The 15,384-nt window shown below is 48.8% G+C and overlaps 1 protein-coding gene and 1 long non-coding RNA gene across 2 annotated transcripts in view; one reads left to right on the top strand and one right to left on the bottom strand.

Annotated features, from left to right (window-relative positions):
• Nucleotides 1-1,029: 1,029 nt before the first annotated feature.
• PCSK1N (proprotein convertase subtilisin/kexin type 1 inhibitor) lies at nt 1,030-11,160 on the bottom strand. Its single transcript, XM_081894646.1, has 3 exons — nt 10,933-11,160; nt 5,452-6,047; nt 1,030-1,879 (listed from the first exon to the last, which is right to left on the bottom strand). Exons 1-3 carry the CDS (start codon nt 11,143-11,145, stop codon nt 1,618-1,620), a joined length of 1,071 nt encoding a protein of 356 aa, XP_081750772.1. The 5' UTR covers nt 11,146-11,160; the 3' UTR covers nt 1,030-1,617.
• A 490-nt stretch (nt 11,161-11,650) lies between these two features.
• The window catches only part of LOC309360417, a 5,975-nt gene continuing 2,241 nt past the window's right edge, over nt 11,651-15,384 (top strand). Inside the window, exon 1 of the long non-coding RNA XR_014164125.1 lies at nt 11,651-11,697. This is a non-coding gene — a long non-coding RNA (uncharacterized lncRNA). The remainder of the gene's footprint in view (nt 11,698-15,384) is intronic.

Here is a 15,384-nt window from a genome sequence, read left to right as displayed (position 1 = left end):
ACAAGGTCTGTTGGTGCAACAGGACTTCCATCCCACCCGCTAAATATTCTCTGGAGGGTTGGGGGGAAACCCACGTAGATCTTGTTACCAGCCCCCCCCCCCCACCTTTTACATTTAGCACTGTGTTGACGTCCACCCCTTTTTTTTAGTTCCTGATCATTGTGTGAACCATCAACCTTATTTTGTGCATAGTTTTTGATTTCCCCCTCCCCATTCCACTGAAATTAATGATGCAATTATGCCGTCAGCTGTGTAATATGTTTTTTCCAGTTTGGGGCAATAGCGGACAGTGAAATGAACAATTGAGGTTTCAGTGGGAGCCAAACTTCAGGAGAACAAACAGCACTGGTTGTGACAAACACTGGACAGGATGCCTTGGGACATCCTTGGTTATTAGTTATTTCTATAGCTGTTTTCAAAAGGGATGCGGGTGGCGCTGTGGGCTAAACCACAGAGCCTAGGGCTTGCTGATCAGAAGGTCGGTGGTTCGAATCCCCGCGACGGGGTGAGCTCCCGCTGCTCGGTCCCTGCTCCTGCCAACCTAGCAGTTCGAAAGCACGTCAAAGTGCAAGTAGATAAATAGGTACCGTTCCAGCGGGAAGGTAAACGGCGTTTCTGTGCGCTGCTCTGGTTCGCCAGAAGCGGCTTAGTCATGCTGGCCATATGACCCGGAAGCTGTACGCCGGCTCCCTCGGCCAGTAAAGCGAGATGAGCGCCGCAACCCCAGAGTCGGCCACGACTGGCCCTAATGGTCAGGGGTCCCCTTTACCTTTACCTTTATAGCTGTTTCCATAAGCTTTGAAAATCATTTATCTTATTCATTCTCACTGGAACCCTCCAAAACGGTAAATATTTTACCTGTTTTACAGATGAGAAACTTGAGACTGGACAAAAGTTTTGAGTGGCCTCAAGCCTGTCCTGTAAAAAGTTCCCAGGGGCGTTGAGACTTGAACCTCTGGGCTCCATAGTTCAAGAGAGTGAAGGGTATTTGAAAAAGGTTTGAGAAGATGACACCAATGACGTCAGCGCTACATTAAAATACCTGGTGGGCTCTTTATTAATTCATCAACACCAAAAACTCTGGCCACAAGCAGGATCAAACAGGGCGACAAATCAGCAAATCTTTGTGTAACGTGAATGTGGGTAAACACAAGGCATCTTACAAACCGGACACACACAAGCAGGGGGGAACTCTGGTGGGCCAAGGGAGGAGCAAGGGATGAGAGACAGGGCTGAGGTAATGGGACTATTAAGGCAGAAGGAAAATCAGGGTGGGTGGGGGTTATTTGAGCCACTTTTAAATATTTTTTTAGCCAAGATGGCCCCCAGCTCTGCGTTTGACATGGGAGAGATGATCACCATCAAACTGCAGCTTTCTATCAGGACGCCCAGAAGGTTAGCGGGGAAAAGAGCCCCTCCCCATACAATAACAAGACTGGGATTTGGGTAGCCCAGTGCAAGGCTCTCCCCCTTCCTCCTCAGTAATTTGGGATCACAAGGCAGAAAAGAGGCAGGAACAAACACGAGGTGTCACAGTCCACTGACATTCAGAGATTGCCAGAGAGGTGGGGGGCAGGGGCGAGGTGGCTCCCCCAATCTTTTTTATGCCAATTCCTCCTATTCAGGCAGATACCGAAGCCTCTGCATCCCCCCAGAAACCCCCCTCCTCCCGCCGGCCCCTTCCCCTTCTGTCCGCTTGACCCGTTGCAGCTGGGGCTCCCCCCCGGCCTCCCCACCTAGTCGTTTGACCCGCAGAAGATTGGGGGGCTCGGGTAGGTCCCCTCCGTCAAAGATGGCACGCCGCAGGCGCCGGGGAGGCGCTGGGAAACGCTGGGGGGTCAGGGTGCCCGCTCCTGCCAGGATCCGGCCAACCAGGTATCTGCAAAGAAGAACAAGAGAAAGAGGTGAGTCGAACGAAGGAGCTCTCTTCCCACAATCCTTTGCGGGAGCCAAGGAAAGGCCTTGACTCATAAAGTTGCCAGCCATCTCCCCTCTCCCAAAAAGGCTGGAGACTGAAGTTGCAATTTCTGATGGCATACAAGTATCACCTTGCCCACTAAACCCCACTTTCGTTGACAGAACCCAATGATGCCATTGAAACTCCCAGACGTGGATTGGTTAGTATGGGGTCTGCTCTTCTAGATTTCCCAGAGATACCAGGACTGGAAATGCCCCCCAAAAGATGCTAGACTGTTTTTGTATGCCACTAGAGTGGCAAGACTTTTTTTAGTCAAAAACTGGAAATCACAAGAAATACCAACAATAGAAGAATGGCAGATGAAGATGTTGGGTTTTTGGGAGCTGGCCGATCTGACTAGAAGAATCCGCGACCAGAAGGAAGAGGAGACACAAGAGAATTGGAAGAAATTTAAAGAATATTTAGCTAAATATTGCGATATAAATTAAATAGAAAATTCTTGGAAATGATAAATAGGCTTAGGGGTAGAATAAGAATATGTGGTAGTAAATACTAAGGATTTGAAAATTAATAAAGGAGAAGAGGTTAGTAAATGAAAGGAGTTAATATCAGTAGAAATATGAATTTGGAGACCTTCTATACAGGTGATCTAATGAGATTCAGTAAGAGGGGATTCGAGGAAGTCAGTTATCAATGTAATGAGAATTAGGTATTTGAAGAAATAATTTTTCTTTGTGTTTAATTTATTGTAGTGTAATGTGTTTTTATCTGTTGTGTGTTTCGTTAGGTCATTTTTGTGATAAATATGGAAATCAATTAAAAAAAATTGGGGGGGGGGATAGATTTCCCAGAGGTAACAGCTGGATTTTTCTCTTCCTTGGATCTTCCCCTTCTCCATACCCTAGGATAATGGCTTCTTAGATAAATTGAAGGCTTATCTGAGATTTCTTGCTGACTTCCAGGGAAAACAGCTTGCCCCCGCAGTGACCATCTCCCATTTTGTGTGCCCCACAATACTCTGTGGCTCACTGCGGTTCTACAGATGATAGACAAGCGTTCCTCACCAGCCAAGTCGATGTGGGAAAAGGTTTCCTTAAGGTAGCAAACAGAGAAATGCAAGCACTTGGACTCAGCCCTTGATCCAGGGGGCATGGAGAACAGACAATGTCTACTGCTCCTCCTGCCATCCTTCTCCAGACCTCCACACACACAAATTTTGTATTTTTCACTCTATATGACGCACCAGACCATAAGACGCACCTAGTTTTTGGAGGAGGAAAACAAGAAAAAATATATTCTGAAACCTCTTCAGGGCAGGGGGAGCATTCTTCCCGCTGCCTTGAAGAGGCTTTGCGTTGCTATCCCAGAAGCCAGAACAGCAAGAGGGATCGCAAAAGCAGTGATCCCTCTTGCTGTTCTGGCTTCTGGGATAGCTGCGCAGCCTGCATTCGCTACATAAGACACGCACACATTTCCCCTTACTTTTTAGGAGGGAAAAAGTGTGTCTTATAGAGCGAAAAATACGGTATGCTCCAGTTCCTCTGGAATAGCATGGAAGGCAGTGCAGGGAGCTGTAGGAGAAAGGAGAAATTCCTCCCTCTCTTTTGCACTCACAGAAGGTGCCTCTGCTGCATCAACCAGCCCTTCACGAATGGAAGGACAGAATTGGATGCAAGCCAGACAGCCTATAATGCTATACAGGTAAAGGTAAAGGGACCCCTGACCATTAGGTTCAGTCGTGACCGACACTGGGGTTGCGGCGCTCATCTTGCTTTATTGGCCGAGGGAGCCGGCGTACAGCTTCCGGGTCATGTGGCCATCATGACTAAGCCACTTCTGGTGAGCCAGAGCAGTGCACGGAAACACCGTTTTCCTTCCCGCCGGAGTGGTACCTATTTATCTACTTGCACTTTGACTTGCTTTCGAGCTGCTAGGTTGGCAGGAGCAGGGACCGAGCAACGGGACCTCACCCCGTCACGGGGATTCGAACCGCTGACCGTCCGATGGGCAAGTCCTAGGATCTGTGGTTTAACCCACAGCGCCACCTGCGTCCTATATTGCTATATATTTCAGGTTTTATTACATTTTACTAAAATTATTACATGCCAAAATCTACCTAAAGTGAAGCAGGTTCCCTCCTTACTAAGAAATTAGTGACTGCACAGAGCACTAATTAAAATTCCAGAATTCCACCTGCATACAAGATGCCAGATGAAAATCTGGGGACCTACCTGGAATATCCAGGTGGGGGAGGGGCTGTTGGGCAGCATCTTTCAGATGCTTTGAACTACAATTTTCATCAGCTCCCGCTAGCATGGCCAGCAGTCAGGAAAGAGGGGACTTGTAGTTCAGGACCTCAGGAGGACCTCAGGCTGAAGAAGGCAGTTCTAGGGCCCAGATTTTCTACACTGAATATTTCCTAGGCTGTGGTTTTCTTTAAAAAGGTAAAAGTGCTGGAGCCCATGCCTTGCTCTTCAGACTAGCAATCTTGCTCTTTGTTTCCATGTGCGTGTGGCAGGGGCAGGCTGCACAAGTTGTTTTAAACCATGCATTTCCAAAGCATTGTTTGAATCTTCTTGAATTATTTGATAATTATTTTTATACTCCAAAAAGCCAGTTCATCATACAAGAGATGGAACGTCATTACTGGATCACACCATTTCAGGTGAGGGTTTGCATTGCTGAACGAGTGCCTCTTGCAAAACAAACTCCCTGCATTTGGACAAAGAGCCTGCCAGGGAGAGGGCTGGGGGAACTCTTCTCCACAACAAGCTACTTTTCTATATGCATGGTTAATTAAAAAAAAGTGGAGATAGTCACACATACATAGCCCCACACCTGAAACCTGAAACCAGCCCAAGAAAACGCTTTACTGCGTGATTCTGGTGAAAATATAAACTGCCACTGAATTTTTTTATGTACCACTTCCTGTTCAATTAACTGTTTCCAAGAATGTACTACCTTGTTATTTTAATTATATATTCTATATAAAAAGAAGAAGAAAAAGAAGAAGAGTTTGGATTTGATATCCTGCTTTATCACTACCCTAGGGAGTCTCAAAGCGGCTAACATTCTCCTTTCCCTTCCTCCCCCACAACAAACATTCTGTGAGGTGAGTGGAGCTGAGAGACTTCAGAGAAGTATGACTGGCCCAAGGTCACCCAGCAGCTGCAGGTGGAGGAGCGGGGAATCAAACCCAGTTCACCAGATTACGAGACTACTGCTCTTACCGCTCTTAACCACTACACCACACTGGCGGCGTGTATGAAGGCAGCCTGAGTTTATTCTGCGAGAGAAGACGATGTGTGGGCATTCTACACATGCTCATAGGCCATAGCTGTCAACTTTCCCCTTTTCTTACGAGGAATCCTATTCGGAATAAGGAAATTTCCCTTTAAAAAAGGGAAAAGTTGACAGCTATGTCATAGGCACTCCCTTCTTTATTGCTTCCTGTGTTACACAGCTGAGAATGACATTCCAAACAGGTTCTGGGGCTAAGCCCTAGCTCAGAAATGGGACCCCATTCCAGCTACCTCAGCATCTCAGGGTCCATCTCCCCAGTGGGTTCTTCCTCCCCTCCCAGCTCCTCTTGGGGTTCAAATCCTCCTTCTGGGACCCAGTGGCGATTGCGCTGTGTTTGAGGTGGGAAGGAGTTGCCTGCTAAGCCGGTCTCATCATACTCTGGGTACAATGGGGCCCCCTTTGCTTCTTCCCAAAGCCTGAGCAAGTTGGCCAGATAGGCAGACTCCTGGTCCCGGCGATGCCCGTCCTGAAGGAGGCGCTGCAGAGCGAGGGCCAAGCGTTCGTCTGGTTGGAACTGGTTCCCGGGCGGTGCCACCGCTCTCTCTAGCGCCTGGGCCAAGCGGTCATCTTGCAGTTGGTTACCGGAGGCAGCCATGGCTCTCTCTAAGGCTTGGGCGAGGTGCTCTTCCTGCAGCTGACCACCAGGGGACGACATGGCTCTCTCCAGCACCGCCAGCCGGACAAGTTCGGGGTAATACACCTCATTGGCCAATGCAGTCTCAACCGCCTCGTAGGGCACTCCCTGCAGCTCCCGCCGAACCCTTCGGGCTCCCCCAGGTAAGTTGTGGTTCAGCCCTCCACGGGAGCCCCCTGTGGTGGGGAGAGGCTGTAAGAAACGGGGGGAAAGATTGCAAGCTGAATTTTAAGGAAAGGTCAGAGGTCAGGCTGGCAGCAATCGCAGGGAGGGGAACACGATACCACCTCTGCCCCACAGCAAGCCAGCCGCTGGGCATTTCGTGGTGTGGGCCATCATACATCAATATGGAACAGTGTAATGAAAAATTTAAGGTCTTATATATACAGTCATTCCTTGGGTTGAAGTAGCTTTGGGATAAGTATTTTCAGGTTGTGTGCTGCGGCGACCCGGAAGTAACAGGGCGTGTTACTTCCAGGTTCCGCCGCTCGCGCATGTGCAGACAGTCAAAAGGACATCACATGCATGCGCGGAAGCGGCAAATCGCGACCCCCACACGTGCAGATGCGGGTTGCGTTCGCTTCTGGATGCGAACGGGGCTCCGGAACGGATCCCGTTCGCATCTAGAGGTACCACCGTATAATAAATGTTGATAAATGTAGCAACCAAGCATGTACATGGATATGTGGACCACACGTCTGGAGCAGCACAGGAAGACTGGCCTGAAACCATTTTGACTCCCAAACTGACCAAATGTTTTCTCTGCAAGGAGGGAGGGGGTGGGGGAACCTTCCCATTGTCTCAGGAATTGGGTAATCACCATCTCAAAGGAATGGACAGACTACCAAGAAAGGCATTATCAGATAACCTGGCAGACAGGACATAAGGGAAGAAGGGCAGATTTTGTTTACAAAAACAGCGAGTACGAAAAAGCCATTTGATATGTTTAAAGTAACTTAAGAATTAAAGTGAAAACAAAAATGGTAAAGGGCACAATTCAATCGAAAACAAAGCACTTTTACATCTTAGGTAACATCCACACCATACATTTAAAGCAAATTTACAATGGTTTTGACAGTCCTGGTTTCCCCCAAGCAATTCTGGAAACTAGTTTATCCCACATGGCGCTACCATTCCCAGTACCCTTAACAAACTACTGTTCCCGGGGTCCTTTGGGGGAAGCCATGTGCTTTAAATCTGTCGTGTGGATGTGACCTTGTTGGTTTTAGCAAGGGGAAGCGCTTAGCCTTTGAAACGAAACCAACAAGGTCCTGGCAGGACACAGTGTTGAGGTAACTGCTGCAGGAAGATCATTCTGAGTCAGTGGCGTAGCGTGGGGGGTGCAGGGGTGGCCGGCCGCACCGGGCGCAAACTGGGGGTTAGGGTTAGGGGGCGCAAATCCACGGGTTAGGGGGCGCAAATTACTTGCCTTGCCCCGGGTGCTGACAACCCACGCTACGCCACTGTTCTGAGTGTCCCAAAAGAACAGCAAATGGTTATTGAATTTATTGTCATTGCATTTTTTTTTATTCCCAGGGAAACGAATTTGTGGGATTTTATGCCTCAGGTGCCACAAAACAAGCTTATTTTCTCCTGCTCCAGAGGGCAGGGCCCAAACCAACGGATTCAAGTTACAAGAAAGGAGATTCCAACGAAACATTAGGAAGAACTTTCTGACAGTAAGAGCTGTTCAATGGTGGAATGCTCTCCCTTGGATGGCGGCAGACTCTCCTCCCTTGGAGGTTTTCAATGAGAGGCTGGATGGCCATCTGTCAGGGATGCTTTAGGATTCTAACTCAGTCAGTCTTGCTCACGATGCACCTTGACTTTTGGAGGTGCGGGTGTCATTTGCTGTTCTGCCTCCAGCAGCAAAACATCTTGGAATGTTTTTTCAGGTTGCGTCTCGCCCGCGGTGACCCAGAAGTACCGGAAAGGGTTACTTCCGGGTTTCGCCGCTCGCGCATGCACAGCACGCGCATCTGAAGGCAGACCTGTTTAGGGAAGCTTTTAATGTTTAACAGACCACTGTATGCACCACCCAACCCCACCCCCACTCATATTTCCCCCCTCCACCTCTTTCCCCCTATTCTTCCTAATGTCTCAACAAATGAAACCGATTTGTAAAAAAAAAAAGTTGTTACGTGGAAAACAAAAATACGAAAGAGAGACTTTGCACATACCTTTGTAAATCAAGAAAATCTTTAATAAAAATACATAAAAAACCCCCACAGACCACTGTATTTTCATACTTTGTTGGAAGCTGCCCAGGGTGGCTGGGGAGACCCAGCCAGATGGGCGGGGTATAAATAATAAATTATTATTATTATTATTATTATTATTATTATTATTATTATTATTATAGCACAAAATCACACTTCGCGCATGTGCACAAGTGCCAAATCATGCCACGCACCTGCACAGATGCAGCACTTCAGGTTGCGGGCATTACTCAGTGAGCTTCATGGCTAGGGAAGGCGTGGGGGTGCATACTACAAGCAGAGGCAGATTTAATTTTGAGTGAGTAATTGAGCCGAAAACTGCCTGCACATTTCCTGCTCTGACGTCTAGAAGAACATCAGCTAGAGACTTAAAAAAAATGAACTAGAAAAACAGAAAACTAGACTATGCCTGAGCCCGTTCTATTAGACTCTTTCCAGATTTTTCTCCTTGGTTTCACTCTGGATTTTTGTCAGATTTGTGGGAACTGCAATAAGTCCGAAACAGCCAAAGGACAGAAAATGAGATGGTTTTCTGGTGAGGCAACTGGTTTATTGTATCATTCGCAGTAGATATTCGCAGGACCAGTTGTAGGGACCGAAAAGCTCACGTCACAATAAACTATTTTGCCTCTTGACTGCCATAGTATAGCATTTTTGCTTCTCCCTTTGTAGATGTAGGTGTTTATATTTCTGCATCTCCAGATGGTATAATTGGTTAGAATCACGTCCATTTTTCTATTTTTCTTCACATTTGTAAAAAGGCTTTGATGAAGACAGAACAACGAAGGCTGAATTTGTGTGTGTGTGTGTGTGTGTGTGTGTGTACCACACACATAGACAGAAGCCTGTTTCCAAGTTCTGACCTACCAGCCCAACACACACAAATACGATCTATACCAGCCACACTCTTTCCCAAATTGCAAATTGGTTATTGCAAATCACCACATGTCCTTCATATATAAGCCATATCTACGTAACTAACAGCAGCCAAACTTCAGGGCATTACTAATCATTAATAATGATTAATATCATTGTTATTATTAACATATCAATTTGCACCATGCGCCCATCTCACATCTGGGGACCAGTAACCAAACTTCCTCTGATTACCCAAATGGAGAAATTTACTTGAGCCTTAATCAAGATTCAGGAGCTTAAAGACCCTCTGGAAATGGGGTCAAGGGAGATCTGCCAGTAGAGGAGGCAGATGGCCAGACTAAGGCCGGGCATCTCTGCAAGGATGTGCACAGAAGCCCTTGAGGATGTGTCACGGTGGAAGGTCCTCCGCAGTCTTCCTGCAGAGTTAGTCACAACCACCAGGACGCCCTGGGAAGCCTGGTTGGTTTGGGTACACTGAGAAATCACTTTGGTGGTTGTGAAGCTCTCCTGAGCTAAGAGGGGCTCCCTTCAGCCTCTCCCACCTCAAACACACATTCTACATATGTACAAAAGCCCAGCAACATCCAATCTGCCTCTAGCTTTGTTCCAACTACCCCTGCCCCTTAAGACTCCTACAGTTGAGATGGGTGGCAGCGCACAGCAGACAGGCCACTGACATAAAAGCCCATCAATGAAAATTGTGCCTTAATATGTGTTTCCAGTTTATTGCAGATTTTAAGTATTCTTTGATATATGTTTTCATTCCTGCTTTCAACTCTTGTCTTTGATTGGCATTTTAAAAAATGTTTTAATTTTAATGCTGGTTTTATTGTTCTGCAACTCGTTTAGAGGCTCTATTGATAATCAATTAGTATGTGGATTTTGTTCAATAAAATGCCCCCCAAATACATGCCCTGAATTATTTTTTAAAACGAATAGTACATGGCATGTATTTCAGTACCCCCTCACTTTGCACCTCCTTTTACACACACGCACACACTCCGTCTTGTACAGATGGATAACAGGTGCAAAAATAACGGTGTACTTCTTTTGCGCCCCATCTGCCCACTCGGATATCACACGCACAGACACCCCCCCGCAATTTGGCTTGCCCCCGTCACACCCTTTCCACAAAAGCTCCACACCCTTAGCTCATCCTTAGTCCCCGCACCCACACTTTGTACACAGCAACGCCCCCCAGCACTCGCTCGGCCCTTTGCACACATGAACACGCTTCTTCTGCTGTGCGTAATTCTTGGAAACGATGGAGCTGAATTCGTAACGCATCCTTTACCTTTCCACCCACAAAAGCCCCCAGTTGCTCACAGAGGGAACAGGCATGAGTCACAAGCACACGCACAAAAACACACGAGCGCCCCCCCTTTTTTTGATCGGGGGGGGGGGGGCGGCGAAAAAGATGCACAAATGACTCGCTGTTTTTTTGCATCCCAGCACAGAAACACACGCAGATTGCCAGATGTCCTGAACAGTTTGGAGAGCATCCTTATTTCAGATCACCATCATTTAGATGAAAAACGCTCCTCATCCACACACACCCCCGCCATCCCCACAGTGCCCCATTAATTGGACTCTTGGGTGCCCCCCCCCCCGCGTCCCCTTTCTCCCTGGACTGCCGACGACGACTATTCAGTCGTCTACAGAAATCAGATGCGCGCCCTCCAGAGCGCGTCTGGCTGCGCAGAGGCAGAAAAGCAGGTGCGCTCCAGAGAGGTGCCGACAGAGCCCAATGGTTCTGGATCGCTCCAGCAAGGAAGCCAAGCCGCAGGGCCAGGGGCTCGTCTACATGTCCTCTGGGTGTGGAGCCCCCAGATAACCCGTCACCCGTCACGCGCAATATCGGATCCCTCGCCCCCTCCGCGGATGCTCGCCCATCCCGCAAGTGGCTCGCGTCCCCCCGGTCATCCTGCCCGCCCGGCGGGCTGCTGCTCCGGCGCCGGTTCTGGGTTCGAATCGCCTACCTTGGCGGCTCCGAGGCCCGAGAGCAGCGCGAGCAGCAGCGCTGGGCCCATCGCTCCCTCTGGGTTGGACGGGAGGCCGAGGCTGCCCAGACAGCGGCGGCGGCGACAGCAAGCGAGCGACGGAGCCGAGCCCGGACTGCGCCAGAGGAGGCGGCGGCGGCGCCAGACAAGAGCCGGAGCTCCGCCTCGCCGCCGGGCCCCGCCTCTGCCCATCGCTCCGCGCCCGGGGCTCAAGGACAGCGGGGGGCATAGGAGGAGCCAGCGGGGGGAGGGCGAGGTGCCTTCGCCCCCCTAAAATATTTGAGCATATTTGAGCCCCACCCCAAAGTTCATGGGCATTGTCTCATTCATATGGTATTGTGTGCGCCACGTCTTATGATTGATTATTCGGGGCGAGGCTTACCTGCCCCCGGCCCAATATTTTATTGAAGTTGGCACCCTTGGCGGGGTGCGGGGCAGTGGCGTAGCGTGAGTTGTCAGCACCCGGGGCAAGGCAAGTAATTTGCGCCCCCTAACCCGTGGATTTGCGTCCCCTAACCCTAACCCCCAGATGTTGCGCCCGGTGCGGCCGGCCCCCCCTGCACCCCCCACGCTACGCCACTGGTGCGGAGGGAGGAGAAGCACGGCCACGCCGGTACCTCCGCCTCCGATTTCACCGGCCAAGGACAGGGGCCACCACGAGGAAGGCGGTGCCCCGGAGCGCGTGCAAAGTGCATCCCTTTCAGCGCCAAGCGATCTGCACAGCCTCCCTGACTGTGTAGAAAGGTGTGGTTTTATTTTATTTTATTATTATTCTTAAAGAACAAACCTTTTTCCTGAAGGGAATCATAATCTCTCTCTCTCTTTCTCCCCAGCTCCACCCCACTCTCTGTGGAGTTTAATTTCAGACAGAACTCACTTTGGGCCCGCTTGCCATGAAAAGGGGTGCATTATTATTTAATTTTATATTAGTTGTTTATGAAATTCATTAAATTAAATTGAAAATAAATCTACTAAATTCATCCAAAGATCACAGGGCGCCTTGCAGTTCTCTGGCATAGATAGAGCAATGCTGACCAAATGTTTCTGAGCATGTGTAGAGTTCATTCAGCCTGCCACTTACTCAGAGAGAACTTAAATTAAGGAAAAAGCTTCCTGGCGTCTCTTATTTTCACCTCCTGCTTCCAACCTTCCAGCCCTCATTATATTCTCCTTTCATGCTCTCTTTTTCCTTCCAGTGCCTCATTTATCCCATCTCCTTTTCCTTTCCTTTAAAAAAAGTTTTAGCACCCACAAAGGGTGGGATAGGGACACTCCATATTAAATTCCCAGCAACCCTGCGATGTAGATAATGCTGAGAGTTACCAACCGATCCAAGGAACATCCAGTGAGTTTTGTGGCCAGGCAGCTTCTCGCGTCCAATATGTTGGACAGTGATTCTGACGTCCCCTTTAAGATATTAGCCAACTCTAAAATTTCTGCATTCATGGTGATTTGTGCTTCTTGTGGTTAGTCACAATTCCGCTTTCAATGCTATTTGTACTTATCTGCAAAAACTTTGGGATGGATATTCTGCTTCATTTACAAATTGTATATTTATATACAAATTTTTATTAGTTTTTTAACATATCATTTTCAACAGTAATTAAACGTACTTTTTCATCTTATACATTTTTTTTACTTCCATCAATCACATCGGAAAATTTTCCAATCTAATCACTTAATATACATTTCTTGTTGTTGTTGTTTAGTCGTTTAGTCGTGTCCGACTCTTCGTGACCCCATGGACCAGAGCACGCCAGGCACTTCTGTCTTCCACTGCCTCCCACAGTTTGGTCAGACTCATGTTTGTAGCTTCGAAGACACTATCCAACCATCTTGTCCTCTGTCATCCCCTTCTCCTTGTGCCCTCCATCTTTCCCAACATCAGGGTCTTTTCCAGGGAGTCTTCTCTTCTCATGAGGTGGCCAAAGTATTGGAGCCTCAGCTTCACGACCTGTCATTCCAGTGAGCACTCAGGGTTGATTTCCTTAAGAATGGGGAGGTTTGATCTTCTTGCAATCCATGGGACTCTCAAGAGTCTCCTCCAGCACCATAATTCAAAAATGATCCCTTCATGGATCACTGCCTTGCCGTGGTGAAGGGGCTTGAAGAACTCAGAGAAGCTATGAGCTATGCAGTGCAGGGCCACCCAAGATGAACAGGTCATAGTAGAGAGTTTTGACCAGGGGCGCCGACTTATAAAAAATATTGGGGGGGCGGGGGCCCATACCGACTTATAAAAAATATTGGGGGGCCCCAAGACCTCCAAACCGCTGCTGCTGGGGGAACGAAAGGGGCGAGCCCCGAGCCCCGAGCCCCGGGCTGCCCCGACCTTAAGTGAACCTGTGAGGGCCCGCCTGTGGGCGGTGAATATTAATGAGCTAGGGGGAATGCCCGCTTCTCGCGGGGCTGACGCCAGCCCCGCGAGATTGTTGATGGGTCGAGAGCCCGCAACCCCACCCCCTCTCTAGATCGGGAGTGGCTTTGTTTTAACTCATTACTGAATGTATTTTAAAAGGTAACTATCGTCAAACAAGGAAAATAAAAAATACCAACATAATTTTGTGATTTTACAAAGCATAATATAACTAATAATTTTCTTAAATTATTGGGGGGGCAGAGCCCCCCCAAACGAATTTTTGAGGGGGCTCGGGCCCCCTCAGGCCCCATGGAGTCTGCGCCTATGGTTTTGACCAAATGTGATCCACCTGGAGGAGGAACCGGAAAGCCACTCCAGTATCCCTGCCAAGAAAACTCCATGGACAAAGACAACAGGCATATAATACATTTCTTACTTTCCCTATTACATTTAAATCTCATAACTAATATCTCTATTCTCTTTCTACTTTGCAACATTTCATCTATTTCTCCTTACAAAACTTCTTGTAGTCCTACTAACGTAATTTGTGGATTACTGTTGCTCTTCAAATAATTCGTAAACTTCTTCCAATCTTCTGTGAATCTCTGGTCCCGCAGGTTTCGAATCCTTCCTGTCATTTTATCCAATTCTGCGTAGTCCATTGATTTTGTCTGCCATTCTTCTTTCATCGGAATTTCTTCTCGCTTCCATTTCTGAGCTAACAATACTCTCGCCGCTGTTGTCATTTCTAATCAGTGCCTGCTGCATATGTTCTTCCTGCTGAAATCCTGGAACTTTCCATACAGGGACGCGGACTTATAAAAAATATTGGGGGGGCCCGGGAAAGCTCATGAATAATAAATAAGCTCATGAATATGCAAATAAAGTGGCGCCGCCTCCTCGTGAGCGAATAGGGGAGAGCGTGCTGCGCCTATTAATCAGCTCCAAAGGAAATTGGGTGGAGCTTTTGCTCGGGAGGGAGGGCAGGAGGCACGCAGCCCGCCCCTCCCTGTGCATTTTGGGCTGGGGGAGGGGCGGCGATGGCGCTCTGCTGGAGGGGCGCCGGAGATTATTGGGGGGGGCGGAGCCCCCCAAACGAATTTTTGAGGGGGCTCGGGCCCCCTCAAGCCCCATGGAGTCGGCGCCTATGTTTCCATACCACAAATGTTCTGTGTTTTGTCCTGCTTTTGTGTCAAGAATATGTTGCAGGCTAAACCCACAATAAAACTCCAGCTTGGAGACGTTCAAACGGCATAGCTACTGGAGCACCCTTGAGGCAGAATACATGTAAGCCAAGTGAGTCTAGCAAGCTCAAGTGTCTTCCAGAGTGAATCTGGTTTCAAGCATTCACCACCACTACCAAGCCCAGTGCAGGTTCAGCTCCTGAGGGTGGCAGGCTTCCTGGACACTCTTCCTGGAAGAGCCAACCAAACTACACAGTAGGTCCCATCAGGACTGGGCTTTGGGGCAGAATGAGCAAGAGAGGATCTCAGGTGCAGATCTCAGAAGGTCTGCTCCCTTGTCTTTGTCAAGGAAATGTCTTGGGCAACTCCCTCTAAGCAGCACTGCTCTCCACACTGGGGAGCGGGGACACACACCTTAAAAGCAGCATCCCTGCTCTGCTCTCCATAGCCTATATTTTCTAGTCCCAGTGTATCCATCCTCCCCTCCAGTGGCGTAGCGTGGGGGGTGCAGGGGGGCCGGGCGCACCGGGCGCAACATCTGGGGGGCGCGCGCTCGCACTCGCAGCTCTCTGCTCGAGTGCTAAAATCCATGGGTTAGGGGGCGCAAATTACTTGCCTTGCCCCGGGTGCTGACAACCCACGCTACGCCACCGCTCCCCTCCCTTTCCTGCATCCACCCTCAACCCCTTCAGGCCAGTGATACGTTTTCCTCCTATGTATAACCTGCACGTGATGGAACCAGATCTCTCTCTCTCTCTCTCTCTCTCTCTCTCTCTCTCTCTCTCTCTCTCTCTCTCTCTCTCCTTAATGGTGGGTTCATCTTGTCTTGACATTTGGAGAACTTAGACCCACCCACCTAGAGAGAGAGAAGACAGGCTTAGAGAGAGA

This window comes from Podarcis melisellensis, assembly GCF_964234715.1.
Source record: "Podarcis melisellensis genome assembly, chromosome: 17".
Lineage (NCBI taxonomy): Eukaryota > Metazoa > Chordata > Lepidosauria > Squamata > Lacertidae > Podarcis > Podarcis melisellensis.
Note: the sequence above shows the minus strand (reverse complement) of the source record. Positions and strands in the feature narration are given on the sequence as shown.

Excerpts from the sequence above, each read along its gene's own strand:
- PCSK1N (XM_081894646.1), bottom strand. The coding sequence starts at position 11,145 with ATGGGCAGAGGCGGGGCCCGGCGGCGAGGCGGAGCTCCGGCTCTTGTC. Across the intron at positions 6,048-10,932 it reads CGGGCCTCGGAGCCGCCAAG|CCTCTCCCCACCACAGGGGG; the intron begins GTAGGCGATTCG and ends CGTTTCTTACAG. Across the intron at positions 1,880-5,451 it reads ATGGACCCTGAGATGCTGAG|ATACCTGGTTGGCCGGATCC; the intron begins GTAGCTGGAATG and ends TCTTCTTTGCAG.